At 43.0% G+C, this 14931-nt stretch overlaps 1 protein-coding gene across 2 annotated transcripts in view; it reads left to right on the top strand.

Annotated features, from left to right (window-relative positions):
* Nucleotides 1-311: 311 nt before the first annotated feature.
* Nucleotides 312-14931, top strand: part of TRABD (TraB domain containing) — a 33644-nt gene continuing 19024 nt past the window's right edge. Inside the window, exons 1-3 of one of the 2 annotated variants that reach the window (XM_071733800.1) lie at nucleotides 312-444; nucleotides 11121-11183; nucleotides 13161-13239. In XM_071733800.1, coding sequence (XP_071589901.1) covers nucleotides 11160-11183; nucleotides 13161-13239 — 103 coding nt within the window. In that variant the 5' untranslated portion in view covers nucleotides 312-444; nucleotides 11121-11159. Of the gene's footprint in view, nucleotides 445-11120; nucleotides 11184-13160; nucleotides 13240-14931 lie in introns of those variants that run through there. The other variant, XM_071733801.1, reaches the window with a different exon arrangement.

Here is a 14931-nt window from a genome sequence, read left to right as displayed (position 1 = left end):
GGCTCCCGCAGGGACAGCGGTAAACCCCGGGAGGCTCCTTCACTGGCACCAACAGGAACAGCCTCTAGGAGCCGGCTCAGCCCCCTCGGCCCGCAGCGCGGAGCGTCCGCAGGCGGAGAGCTGCCACGCCGGGAGCAAGGAGCAGGGAACAGGCAGCAGGCGGCTCCCGCGGCTGCCGGGCCCCGCGGCCCCTGCGCCCGGCGGCGCGCCCTGGGAGCTGTAGTCCGGTGCCGGCCCTGCCCCTGGCGGGCGCAGGGAACTGAAGGGCCGAGGGACTACAAGGCCCAGGCTGCCCAGCGGCTCCGGCCCCGCCCCGCTGTATGAATGACTAATGCGGCGTGCGGTCCGGCCAGCGTGCCCCTGCCGCCGGAGCTCCGCGGCGCTGCCGAACCTTCCTCTCGCAGCGCCCCAGCCAGCGGCGGGCCCCGCCGCCGAGCACGGCAAGTGAGCGAGGCGAGGCGAGGCGAGGGGGCGGCCGCGGTGCCCGATTCATGCTGGGGCGGGGTGGGGTGGGTGGCGGCGGTGGTGCCGTGTTGAGGCCGCGGGCGGGCGTGAAGGGGAGCCGGGGGTGGGGGGCTCTCGCGTTTCTCTCGGTGCCCGGTGGGAGAGGGGACGGCTGTGACCAGCGCGGCCGCCTCCCCTCGCCGCCTCCCCCCTCGCATGCAGCCGGCCTTGCCCTTCCAGGTGCCCGGCCCGGAGGTACCGGCGGCAGCGCCCTGCTCGGGCGGCAAGGCGGCCGGAGCCAGGCGCTCCTCTCCCGACGCTGTAAGCGCTCCCCGGGCCTTGTTCTCTCGGCCCGAGAGCGCTGCGGTCCGTGCCTCAGCGCCCGCGGGGAAGGGCGGCCGGAGCCGGGGCTGCGCTGCCCCGCCGGTGACCCTGCGAGCGTCGGGGGCTGTGGGGCCCTCCCCGGGCGGGGGCGAGCTCCTCATCGGCTTCTCTGTCGCGTAAATCCCCACTGCGGAGGGAAAGGGGAGGCTCGGGAGGTCACTGCCCGTCCCCGCCCTGCCGGAGCCCTGCAAGGAGGCCCGCTCTGCCGGCCAGCGAACTGCAAGAAGGCACGAAACTTGGGGAACGCGTCCTTTGGGGCCGCTTTTATGGTCCCAGTCCCGCGTGTGGCCGCAGTGGTGGCTGCACCTTTCCTTCCCCCTCGTTACAGCCGGCTTCAGGCTGGGGGTGGCAGCGCGGTGTCCCAACCCGTTCTACTTATTCTGGGTGTTTCGTGGTAACAACGTGGGATTTGTTTGTGGTTTCGGTTGTGACGGTGAGCTGGACAAGAGAGAAGCAAAGACTCGCGGTTTTTCCTCTTGCCTTTTTTTTTTTTTTTTTTTAATGTGTCTCTGACAGCTCTGATTTTTTCGCACTGTCCGCATTGTCCATCACGTGCAGTTAACTGTGAAAACAGGATTTTGAATTTATTTTTGAAAATGGTTCTAGTTAGCCCAAGTATCGAAAATAACTCGTGCCCCAGGTATAGGCTGTGCATTTCTCTCGAGGAAAGTTCATGTGCCGATGCTTCTGAGTGCTGGTATCCGTACAACGAGGGTGTTGATTTTTTCCTAGCTTTCAGGAAGAATGAGAAGGTTTTTGTTTGGTAAAAAACCTTGTGGAGAGTTGCAACTGCTAACTGGGTGCTATTGGTTTGGAAAAGTAAGAGAATAAGCTTTTAAAAGTTAGATGCTTCTTTGCTTGGTGTAGTGGTGCTAGTATTTTAGCAGGGGATAGACATTAAGCAGTAGGGCTATCCCATGCATACATTTATACACTTAATTATTCTAAGCTATTCTTAGTTTAATAATGGAAAGTACTGAGTAATGGTTATGGCAGTGGCATTGACTTGTTTCCTGCTATTCGTAGCTTTCGGTAGACTTTCAGGTTTCTGTAACTGGAATTGCTGACTGTAAATTTATCATCCATCACAGTGTCTGCCATTCCTGTGTCTTAGCTGTAGACTCAGATATTGTTTAATTCGGAGCTAGGAAAGTTGCGTGTATTTTTCAGTACATTCATTCTTCCATATGGTAAATATGATGAAACATTGCTGCTGCTGCCACCAACACAGCTGTGAATAAAACACAGTGGTATTTGGGTCTTGTGAGTGGGAGAGTCATCTGATTGCTTTTTTGTAAAAGAGTACTTCTCAGAAAGCATCTTCTTTTTACTTATTTGCTACTTGGGAAAAGTGAAGAAAGTGATTTGGGGCAATCTTGGAAAATGAAAAAATGAGAGCAGGCCAGAGATAAGTGTGCTCCAGATTTATTGGGAGTGGTGTGTAACTAAAGCTGTCTGAAGTGATACCACAGCATGTGCTTTGCCTGCCAGTGCTAGTAGGAAGGATTCTGCAGCACTACTGCTGCCAGGGAAAATCCTTGCTGGTTAGCAGAACCAGTTGTCTGTCATAGATGATTTAGTACTAGATCTTGACAATAATTTTTGTCTGTAATAGTTGTTACTAGATGGGTATTTGCAGCTAGGTTCCCAATGGGAATTGTTTCTGAGGTCAGACCTTCAATTATTGAAGGTTTTTGTAAATGGGCACTAAAGTCTGAGATGCTATGAGCATGTTAGTTAATACTTCTGTTCTTCATTTGAACTTAGAAACTCAGCAAATGGGAGTGAACTTTTTTTCCTGCCTGCAAAATGACTTAGAGGCATAAACTTTAATGTTAACCACAATTTGCACTTGGTGACAAGTTTTCTTCCTTTCCTCTTCTCTTTTCGAAAAGAAAAAGTAGGGCTGTTTCCTCCTTCTTACCCCTCCTTTAGCTGACATGTTATGTAGTTTGATTGAAATCACAGGGGGATGAGGGACTTAGCATCTCCAGTTAGATTCTTTCATATTTCCTGACAATACCACATATTGGGCTGCAGAAGAGACTACACTGGAGCTTCAGGAGTTCATGTTTTCCAGTGGTTAAGCCCTGCAGGCTGTCTGCAAAATTCTAGAGTGTACAGACAGTGCAACATTGCACACACGTGCTGAGAAGTTGGTGTCTCTGTGCAGGAAGGGTGTCCACACTTAGAGAGGGACCAGGAGCCAACATCTCAGCTGAACAGAAACACAAATGCTGATGAGGTTGAACAAAGGTCTCCAGTCCTGTGTGGTACAATTGGAGATCCTGATCTTATCTAGGTAGGTCACATATTTCATATTACAGAACTGGGAGCCCTGTCCTTCAGAAGGACAGTAAGACAGCTAGTTCAAGGTAACTGATAAAGGAGGCCTGTGTGTGATGAACCAGGGTGAGGAATTGCTGAGGGGCTTTTTAATTTCTTTAGAGGGCAGAAGATAGGGATTGAAATAGAACCTTTTGAGGGAAGATCTTCTTAACAACTGAGCTTGTCAGGCACGGAGTGCTTTACACATGAAATGAGCAGTTCAGCAGCTGGATGGAGTTGGGAGAGACTGCTCTCCTGGTTAGTGTGTGTGTCTGTAGTACTGAATGGTCAAAGCTAACTTGGGGGTCCTGTGTCTGAAGTCCAGCCAGGCTGGAATTGCCTTCCTTTCCTGGGCTTTGTCTCTCTTGGGTCTGTCACGAAACCTGACCCTGTTTCTCCAGTTCCCTGCCGTAGCAGAGCTGTGTGCCTCTGCTTGTTGCCAGCTTGTGGGCCTGTGTCATATAACAACATTTTCAGCTTTTGTCATCACCTAATGTTTTTGAAAAAGCATCTATCACCTTGTTCCTGGCTGCTGTTTGGAGATTAGGATGGAAGGGGCAGGCAGAAGAGCACTAGTAAATAATGTGTTTGTCAGCTGGGCAAAATCGTTTTGTTCTACAAAATTCCAATCTTACCATCATTAGGACTGCATTTTAAAAGTGTTCATAGCAAAAGGAATGAAGGTGAGTGTCTGCCAGTGTTCCTGAGATCCAGCTTTTGCATATCTCAGCAGAAGCCCTTGATATGTGGAATAAATATGAATGTGGGAGCTTGACAATTTCTGCAACAGTTTTGTGGACCCCAGTCAGCCATCTAAACTGCCAATTAGTTGTCCATGGCAGAACTCTTCTGTCTCTCTAGCTGGCTGCTTGTAGGTAATGAACAGAGTGGAAACTTTGCTTCTTGTAGAACTCCAGACAAATTTTGTGTGCAGGAGCTGTACTCTTCCTGTTGCTTTGCTTGGGAGTGCTTGCAGAGGGTTCCCCAGAGTCAGAAGAATCACTTGGCTCATAGTTTTGAATGGCTGGAGGGAGGGGATGTGCTAAGTGGATGTCTTACCTCAATCTGCTGATCTCAGGAGTGCCTAATAAAATTATCTTTGTTCCAAATCTTCCCTAGATTTACATGGTTCATATTGGAATAAAACAAAGTGTCTTGGGTACATGAGTAGGTTTAAGTGTGAGTGGCCAGGGTTGGACCATCTCATTTCAGTCTTGCTGTCCCATGTTTCCAACTTTAGCAATTTCTTTATAGCCTCTAAAACCAGCAAGGATTTATTATTGTTTGTTCTCAATTCTGCTCTGCATTAGCATCCTGATTTGTATCATACTTTCTGGTTGTCTAGCCATAGTCAATATAATAGCTATAATTTCTAAAACCACAGCACATATGTGAATGCTTTCTTGTCTTTTGCTGGTAAAGATACACATGTTCTCAGTGCATCAGTGTTCCAGGCCAAGTGTTCTCTTGTTCCAACACCTCCTGTCAAACAAAATTAATTTAGTTGTCAGTGACTTTTAGCTTTCAAAGTATGCAAATGGATGTTGGCTCCAGTTTACCTGAATTTATGCTGCATACATCAGCACAGATCATGTTGCAGGAATATCTTGTTGTTTCTCAGAAGGTAAATACCTGTGTTTTGAAAGTTACGAACTCTTGAGTCATGAGAAACCCAGAGCCACAACCTGTCATCACAGAACCAGTTGCTCAGTTAAGTTTCAAAGGCGTGGGTTGTGTCAGAGATACCTGCAAAATATAGAGAGCTGGTCACCTTGGTGATAGTTTTGAAACACATTCCAATTTCTGAATTTGTGGCTGTTGCATTAATTGGCAATGAGGTTTCAGCTGATGCATCCTTCTAAGTACAAGTACTCTTGTCAACTGAAACACCATTTGGATTTGATGATTATAAACATCTGTAAGATTTCTGTTCAAAAAGCCTCATCAGTCTTAAATACCCTGCTTCCATTGCAGAGGACAGTGCTGAGATACAAGTGGGTATTTGTTGATTTGATTTTGCTGTCTTGGTAGATTAAATGTCAAGCATGGAAAGTAGTTTGTTAGGTATTCCAGACATTCTGTACATTCTCACTGGAAAATGCCCACTTGCTCAGCAGCTTGCTTTTGAGTCTCACTCAGTCCTCAGCCTACCTTTTGTCTTTACTGCAGTGACTCCAGAGAAGAAGGATGAATGATGTTGACATGTTACTGTGAGGAGCTGCTGTCCCAGGGGCATGGTAGAGATCTTCTAATGGGCCAATGACTAAAAGCAAAGGAAAATTCACATTGCAAAGTTGAAATCCTTGAAAGCTCCAACGGTCTCCTAACTGCTTGTTTAGGTACCAGAGGTCAGGCTTGTAGATGTATTTATGTATTTAGAAGTCTCAGTTCCTTATTTGTAGAATAGGGAAGTACATATAATACTATCTCAGGCTGCAGGATTAATACTCTGAGTAGTGAGAGAAGTGGATACCTTTTGCAATACTAGTGAATATTGTAACTGTCTAAAGCAGTAATACATCTGTTTGGATGGTGATGTCAATCATAAAAACTATTGACTTTCCCTTTCAATAAAGGATGAAAAAAATTGTGGTAGTTTTGTGGTTCCTAGTTTCTTACTAGTTGTTCTGACTTGCACAGTGTATAGAAAATACAGAGCAAGTTAAAGACTACAGATAACATTTTTCCCCTCTTGGAATGTCAACTCACTGAGGAAAGCAAATGCTGCTTCTGTATTTCTGTATAGCTCAGAAGGAAGAAAACAGTCAATAATTTCTTATTTAGTTAGTTATTTTTAAGAATAGCTGACTAGATTTTTTATAGGGAAGAGCATGAGTTTTTTTAAAAGCTTTTTTATTGATTCACTTGAATCACTCACTGCAGGAAGCAAACTTAGACAAGACAATAAAGGAAGAGTTTCGTTCTTACTGCAGGAGGATACATTAATGAACTGCCTGTCCCTCTTTTGTGTTGTGCTTGAATTTTCCCACAGAACCACACAGTTAAAATAAAATTAGACAGGGCATTTGTTTCTTAATGGTACCTTGTGTTTTAGCACCTCTAATTTGACTCGCTGCAACTCCAGACATGAGAGTGTTACCTTTTGTCTCTGAGTTAAGAGAGTTTCAGATGCTTAAATGTGCAGCTGGAGCTGAAACCCTTTGCTCAGCTAAGATGAAAAACAAGCTAATAGTTCACACAAAGAGGAAGCTCTGTTGAAGCTGTTTTACATCAGGAAAGTTGGAGGACTGATGTGATGTGGCAAAGAAGGTCTTTCTCATTCTGCTTTTGTCAGCCACTGTGCAGGATAAGCAGTTCTAGAGAAGTTGCACTTCCCAGTGCATTCCTTTCTGAACTTGCTGTGTTGGGGGAAAGAGAACAATCCCCGAAACATAGGGGAAAATACAGATCCTCTTCCACAGTGCTTGTCAGTGTGAACGCTTGCTCTGTGTGTGCTGTCAGGACAAGAACTTGAAAAGAAATAGGTGCCTGTCAGTAAGGTGAGTGCCTGTCAGTTAGGTGAGTGATGGCTTGAAGTTCTTTGGGTGGTCTCAAAAATCCCTTTTTGAATTGGTAACTTGGCTTCGTACGTGTATACATAAAGAATATCTAATCATCTAGTGAATGGCAAGCCCTCTAGAACTAGCAAAGGTAAAACAAGCTCAAGGATTCCACTTGCTGATGAAAAAGGTGATTGAATTTGGAATAAATTAATCAAGGAGTTCTTCGAAGAAAATTCCAGAGGCAACACTCTTGATGGATCATAAGGAGCCAGGTCAGGCTCCTTGTTTCTCCTAGCTCCAGGAATTTTCTTGGTGGTACGTTCAGCAGGAGTAATGAATCCCAAACTAAGACAGTCTTCCAGCAAATGAGAGAACAGAATTACTTTCTGATCTGAAAGAAATGCATTGTCATATCTGAGCTTTTCAGTACGTGATTTATCTCATGAGGGCCTCATGCAATCCTTTGAAGTAGCTGGAGGAGAGGGATTTGATTGGTTTCACATGTTCTTGCCAAATCCCGTGGTAATTAGAATATGTTGAGGTTACGAGATGTTGTGGTGTAGGTATAATGGGACACAATAAATAATTGCCTGACAGCTGCTTTTGCCTGTGGCTTTACAACCAGGGGTTGAATTTTTTTTCTGTTCCCTGGCAGGTTCTGCCGACCTCCTTTTTCACATACACACGTACTACACCCTGCAATCTTCAGTTATCTTTTATTTCCTGGAGGAGGAGTGCTGTGTGCTGCACCTCTGAATGGTTCTGAGACTCTTACCTCCCTGCCAAGGTTGTTTAAAATTCACCTGTGGGTTAGCAAGCACAGGCAAATAAGCTCTGCCATGTTACCTTGTCTCATTTTCTTTAGGAAGCTGAATCGCTTCAAGAAACTGCATGGTTGAAAAATCAAGCTCTTAAGAAATTTAGAAATGCTTAAAGTTACCCATATGCTTGCCAGGATTTGATCTATATCAGCACCATTTTTATCACTGTTTGGCACAGTGGTAGGAAATGTGTACAGTTCCTAATTAGTGTAACAGCAAGGTATGGTCAGTCATCTCTCGGAGGTTTTGGGATTAATATTTCAAGTATTGTAGGGTGTGAATACATAGACGTACAGGAATGGTAACTTTTCCATATGGGTGAGCTAGATAAGCCTGGAGTCCATGGTATTTGATTAGTTCCTCAAATATAGGTACTTTCTCCTGTGTTGTTGATGAGAACACTGGCTAGCCACTGAGTAGCCAGCCTTGACTGTGCTCTTCTGATGGTGTGTTTTGTGTCTGTCATCCCTCACTCTAAGGAAGAACTTGAACCTATTTTTCATGGCAATTTTTCAATTGATTTTTAGTCTGCTCTTCACAACCAGTTGTAAGAGTTTTCCTAGTGTCTGAATAACCTGAATTCCTAGGCACATTCTAAGGGAAAAACAAACAAACAAACAGAAAGTAATAATCTGGAAACAGGTCTTCTGCATGAAAAATTTTACCATGAGTAGGTCTTGAGATCTCTGAGAACAAGATCTCCTAGAAGAAGGTGGTCACAGACTTGTGACAATTCAGCTGCCCAGTTTTTCATCTGAACATAATGGTGTTGTGCCGTGGGTTCCCTGCAGAGGCTGGCACCCTGCTATAGTGGACCTGGGATCCACACTGAGTGAACAGCTTTGCTTTTGCCAGAGGTTGTATAAATCAGTTAAAGCAATAGTAGTGAGCATGAATAAACTGCAGAGATGATCTCTTTCTCTCCAGTATCAGATGCATCATTTACCCAGGAGTGAGAATGGGATGAGGTTTTCTAAAAGGTCACTTGATGGAAAAAATTCACTCGGTGCTTCTGTATAAAAGTCTATTCTTTAAGTGAAACTTGCAGTTTACTGCTTTAAGAGTGCTCCCATAGATAAGAGACATTTTCAAGCCCAAATAGGATTTAACTAAGCTTAGAACTTTTGTTTGTATTTAGAATCATAGAACCATAGGAATGGTTTGGGTTGGAAGGGACCATCTAGTTGCAACCCCCCTGCATGGGCAGGAACACCTTCCACCAGACCAGGCCCCATCCAACCTGGCCTTGAACACTTCCAGGGAGGGGGAAGCCTCAACTTCCCTGGGAAACCTGTTCCAGTGTCTCACCTCCCTCACAGGAAAGAATTTTCTCCTAATGTCTAACTTAAATCTCCCTTCTTCAAGTTTTAAAACATTTTCTTGTCCTCCCACTACACACCCATGTAAAAAGCCCTACCCCAGCTTTCTTATAGGCCCCTTCAGTTATTGGAAGGTTGCTATAAGGTCACCTCAGAGTCTCCTCTTCTCCAGGCTGACCAACCCCAGCTTCCTCAGCCTGGCTTCATGGGGGAAGTGCTCCAGCCCCTCTGATCGTTTTTGTGGCTCTCCTCTGGACATGTTCAAGGAGCTCCATGTCCTTCTTATGCTGGGGACTCCAGAACTGGACACAGTACTCCAGGTGGGGTCACACAAGAGTAGAGAGCCAGCTGATTCACTGGCCAGAAAAGCAGTGTAGTGTTTTGCACATAAGCCAACTATCCAAGCCCAGAGCTGATCATCAGAGGACACCCCCGACTGATGTCTTTGGACAAATATTTTCTCAGAAGGCCAAGTTGGTTTCAGCATCCCTGCTTCCTATGGTCCCTTCAATTTTGCTCTCACAGTTGTTCCTGCAGCTTTTTGGTCACCTGAGCTTAAGCTGCCTTAGTAGGGTAGGAGAAAAAAGTTTGTGTTTTAACCTGAATCTGCTCTCTAATCTGGCTTACTGCATGAGTTAAAAAAAATATTAAAGTAGTCTGTCAGAAATAGGGAAGGATAAAAAGAGGTGCTGGGTTCACTTGAGCCCACAATGCCACCAGAGAACTCCATCCAGGTTGTATGGCACAAGGTGTCAGTGGGCTGGCATGCTTCCTGCTCTGTCTGTGAGTCTTGGGGCAGGGATTTCCGTCTGCTGTGCTTATTTAGAGCTGCCATCAGCACATGTAAATTGTGCAAATGCTGAAACAGAAAAAAGCAGTTCAGCTTCCCCTGCTGTTTCAGCTTACTCTGACATCTGAGTTTCCTTGACTTGATTCCTTCTAGTGGGGAAAGCACAGTCTTGGTTTTAAATTAATACGCATTGTAGCAAAAAATAATGGAGTACTTACGTTGCCTTTGCAGACTTCTCACATGTTGAATATATAGCTTGTTACTGAACCTCTTGAACTGTTTGCAATGTGTAGTTTTTGTTTCAACAAGGTATTTTGTCCTGTAGCTCAGGAGCTGTGTCTATATCTGTTGTCTGCTTGGGGCATGGCTCTCTGGTTTAGTGGAGATTTTGCTCCAAGGGGCATGCAGAAGCCAAGCTCTTGGCTGCTCCAGGCTTTCCCTACCCAGTCTGCAGCTGCCATCTCTGGATCACTGGCAGTGGGCAACATGGAGATGTGAATTCCACCTGCATGCTTCACATTGCCCAGGCAAACCCTCATTTTATAGAAACAGAGAGTAAACTCGTTTATGGTGAAACAGGTCAGAGGGAGGTAAGCCAGAATGCTATAGTGAGATAGCAGTGAGAAGAAGCAGACTGAGCACTAGTCACTCATTCAGTGTCTTGTGCAATCCACTTAGGGTATCATCAGAGTCAAATCCTATCACTCTGACAACTTCTGGGAGAACTGTTGGATTTCAACAATATGCATGGAAGAAAGAATCCTAAAACTAAATACATAGGAACCGTGCATTAAGGGTTTGAAAACCCAATTACCTTTTTTTTTTTTTTTCACAAGCATGATCTTAACTGATGCTCTGACCCTGGCATATTTATAAATACATACATGGTAACATGATGCAGATCAGATATCAATGTGTATGGTGTTCTAGTTCAATATTAAGACCTTGAATGCATTCTTATTCCTTGTAGCAATGAAGTCCTAGAAATACAGATGATTGCTAAAATTTGCCTAAAAACTGTCTTAATTTTGTTTGTAAAAGACAGAGCTACTGATGTAGTTGCTCCAGATTTTTTTGCTATTGCTGAAACCTTTTTTATTACTGTCCTCTATCTTCAATGATTTATGAGTGATCTGGAGGAAAAAGGCAATTTTGCAGAACCCAGGACCTCAGAAAAAGTAAATTCTGAGTTCTCATGAAATATCCATCCTTGTTTATCAAGATACTTTCAGTGTGTGTGAAAGTAGGACTATGCTCTGGAGTTAGAGCCAACTCAAGAACTGGGCTGAAATAGGCTGGCTTTGCCCCGCTTATGGAGGAGAGCATTGTTGGGTGGTTTTTTTTTCTTAGCAGCAGCAGAGTTGAAAAGGTGACACTGCATCTTCAGCTTGCTGGTTTTGATGCTTGAACTTTTATCAGAGCTTGTAGGAGACACCTCTGGTTTTATATGCCTCCCCCCCCTTACAGTTCTTAAACAAATATTTTGGGTTATGCTATTAATTTTTAATTCCATTATTTTTACTTCTTGCAGTTCTTGTGTGGTTCGTGAAAAAAAGCCTACACTGCAGGGATGCAAGAGGAGCAACAGCCTGAGGTAGGGCTTGGAGCTGAAGATTATTTTGCTCAGTAGAACTGTAGAAAAGGTCAAATCTGTGAATCAGACAGGTTCTTCCACTCATCCTCAGGGAAGGTCTGCAAAGTCAGAGGGTTGAGACTACCAGCATGAGACTTCATTTAAAACAGGGGGTGGGGGCTGAGTGTTATTTTTTTGGTGATTCTTTTCAGGGTTCTTTTCTGTTTGATGGCAAAAGTTAAAAAGGATCTTTTATATTAATTTACTTGCAAATGAGGCATTGCAGAAAATAACCTAATGTGCTTAAATGAATGATCTCACTTGTACATAGGTTAAGTACCTCTCCAGACTAAACTGAGGTGCTTTTTTTCTGTCCTTTTTGTTCCTTTTCTTCTTTCATTCCTGGTTATTGCAAGACCTTTTTCTGCTGTAATAGGTGAAGCTCAGGAATTTTTTTTCTTATGAAATATAAGGATGTCTGTTACTGTGTCCTTTTAGTCAGACTCTTGAAGTGGTGCTTAGTGCTTTTCCCACTTCAACATTGTAATGATGACAAAGCCAGAGTAAGTGACAGGATTAATTCCATATTTTACAGATGGACACATTTTTTCAAAATATTTTTGTGACTACAGTTATGTATGCAAGCAGTAGAGTCAAGCCATATGTTGTGATCAAAAGCTGAGCTCGTGTTAAATTAATTTGTGAATGTAATTGCAATTTTCAGTGTAATTGCAGTTTGCACTTGTCAATGAATGGTCTTGTGCTTTGTAGTGAAAGGATGATACATTGCTGTGGATGTTTTAAACTTTGAACTGTAGAGCTGTTGTACTTTTTGGTCTTACTCTGTGAAATGCATGATAAATTTTGCCTTACCTTCAGTGGGGCCAAGGTAAAACATCCAGATTTATTATCTAAAAGTTAGTGTTTGGCATAATGGAGTGCAAGAAGAAATTAATCACTTTTGTTGAAAGCTCTTAACAACTGGGTATCCTTTGTACAGTCCTGTTTTAAATCTTACCAGGTTAAGTACAAAGTAAATAAACCAGTCATTCCAGCTAAAAAGCTGCCAGCCTTCAGTAGAGTTTGGCTGCCTGATTGCTGACTCTTTAGTATTGCCTTTAACTTGGAAGGTATTTAAATGGTGATGATTCACATCCTATCTCCCTTAACTTTTTGACTTAATATTGTTCCAAAATTCCAAATTCTCCCAATAATCATCCTGATTCAACTTTGAATTAAGGTAGTTGCTTAAAGATCAGCTTTCCCTGATTCATAAGTCTCTTTTCTTTACTTACACTCCCTCTCTTTCTTGGATGACATAGGCTGAATGACTGGGATTCTTTGAATTCTATGTATGGGTTTTAAAACTTGCCTGTAGTTAAAAATACAAACGGTTTTGTTAGCCAAAGACCTGCCTTGAATGCTTCTAGTGATAATACTTAGAAGTCAGTTTCAGACAATTTTTCTCAATTGTCTTATGATCCTTTAGAGAACAAAATTTTATTGTTTAATTACCTTACACTTATTCCAACACAATGAAATGGTTGAGTAGACTCTTCTAGAATGTATGTATGTATTCTTGTGAGTCCTGATTGTCAGACTCCTGACATACTTATCCTTACTGGTAGTCGAGTGAAATATATCATCTTATAAATGGCAATGGTATTACAATCATCAGTGGACATTTTAGTTTCCAACACAGAAAGTATTAGAGATAAATTTGTTCTTTTTATTCTAGAACCAGATTTTTTAAAAATCTGTATTATCTTTTGAAATAGCCATGAAATAGTTAGGTTTTATGATGTTCTTTCTTGTACTGATCTGGCTAGGAGAAAACCAGCTGTAAAACCACAGGGTTTTTGAACTGTTTATACTGCTTAAATTATTTACCCCTTGAATATTATATGTAGGCTCTAATTGAGCAAATTCACAAGGGGAAAGATGGATTAAAACATTTCATTTTAATTCCCAGCCTCCTTTTGAATTTGTTTCATACAGGCTGCTGCAGATCCAATGTCCTCCTCTGATGCACCAGAAGATGGACCAAAGGAAACATCAAGTGTATCCCAGAATATCTGTATGTTTCTGGTTTGACTGGGGAAGGGGTGTCACGTTTTTCCTTACCTAATAAGGGTGTGGTGTTTGCACAAAAGGCAGATACAAATGAGGTCATATCTGAGTTAATCTGTTCGTGATTTGTAGAAGGGCCCAGCTACATAAACCAAACTTGGAAAGAGCAGTGACATATTGATTATCAATTTGCTTCTCCTGTGCTTTCAAAGGAAAGTAGTGGGTTTTGATTTAATAGGATACTCAGCTATTGTTTTAATGTCAGCTACTTCTCTCTGAGCCAGAGGTGGATAAGTATGTTTGCTTTGGCATTCTGGCATCTACTGTTATGTTACTGAATCAGTTGTCCCAAGTGGAATGTTTTGCCTGTGCCAGCACAATAATATTTTGATATGAAGACAAATCCTGCAGCATGTGGGAATAGAAGTGTTGCAGTCAAAACTGTCTTGTGAAGCTCAGGAAGAACATCAGTCCTTACCTTTTAGTGGTAGGGATCAGACAGTGACAGACATTTCTTTTCCTGAGAAGAGAAACAAAGGCTTTTCAGAATTTCCTTTGTTTATTGCTATACGGTTGTGGTGTTAATGTATTATTTTCAACAATGGGAACATTCAGATTGTACTTTCTGGCAAATAAGAGACTCTAAACCACCGTAGGGCAAATTAGTGGGTAACAGCAGGATTTCTATAATGCTGAAGTTGCTGAATAGTCTCTAGGGATTGCAGCTTTCAGAAATAACAGTCATGGGAGCAAACAGAGCTTTGACTAAAGTTATAGGAAAAGCATTCAGGCATAAAGAAGCAGATTAATTTTTTATGTTTCTTTTTTGTCCAGATGTAGAAGTTGGTTTAACGAAAACTGTAGCTGCTCCTGAGCATGTTTTCTTTAAGTCATGACAAATGGTAAATCATAACTGCACTGATATACCAGTTTTTCTTCACATGAAACATTATTCAGTCCAGTTCTGAATACGTGTATGAGGTGAAGGCTTGAAAAATTATTAGAAATCCATTAAGGGTTACTTAGAAACCACTTTGAACTGGGGGAATCTGACCCATAAATGTCTTTAGGAGAGATGAATATTAAAGGAAAGTACCATGCACGCTTCCCCATTCCTTAGCTGTCCACTTCTGACTATTGTGGGAGGCAGGGTATTTGCTCAGGTAGATTTTGATTGATCTACTGTGGATGTTTTTGCAATTATATGACTGAGAGTGCTACAAATGCAAGGGCCCTACATCATCTTCCTTTTTCAGTCATGTTTACCCCACCCCCTCCTTAGCATCACCATCTGTTTTGGCTGCTACAGGGTCTTAAATCAGACCATACTGACTGTAACATGCCCCGTTCTTGGGTATAAAGTATGAAGTAGTAGGCTGCAAAAATGCAAACTAAGAAGGGTGTTGGAGGGTAGCTTTTGGCTTAGGTTTGTTTTTTTTTTAATATAAAATTTTGTAAGATAAATATTTGTGGGAAAGATCTAGGGCCAGAGCCACATAGTTTCATGAACTAGGTTCATGAAATGAATGTATTGTAGGAGACTGTAATTTATCTGCATTTTAGACATCCTGCCTGCAAACAGATTGATGGTGACTCATTCAAAGTTACTGTATTTCCCATTGATGTAAAACTGAAGCTTCTGTATCTCAGTTGATGAGGCTTTCTGGCATTTAGCAAGGAACTGTGATGGAACTGATAG

This window comes from Heliangelus exortis, chromosome 1 (genome assembly GCF_036169615.1).
Source record: "Heliangelus exortis chromosome 1, bHelExo1.hap1, whole genome shotgun sequence".
NCBI classification, from domain to species: domain Eukaryota; kingdom Metazoa; phylum Chordata; class Aves; order Apodiformes; family Trochilidae; genus Heliangelus; species Heliangelus exortis.
Note: the sequence above shows the minus strand (reverse complement) of the source record. Positions and strands in the feature narration are given on the sequence as shown.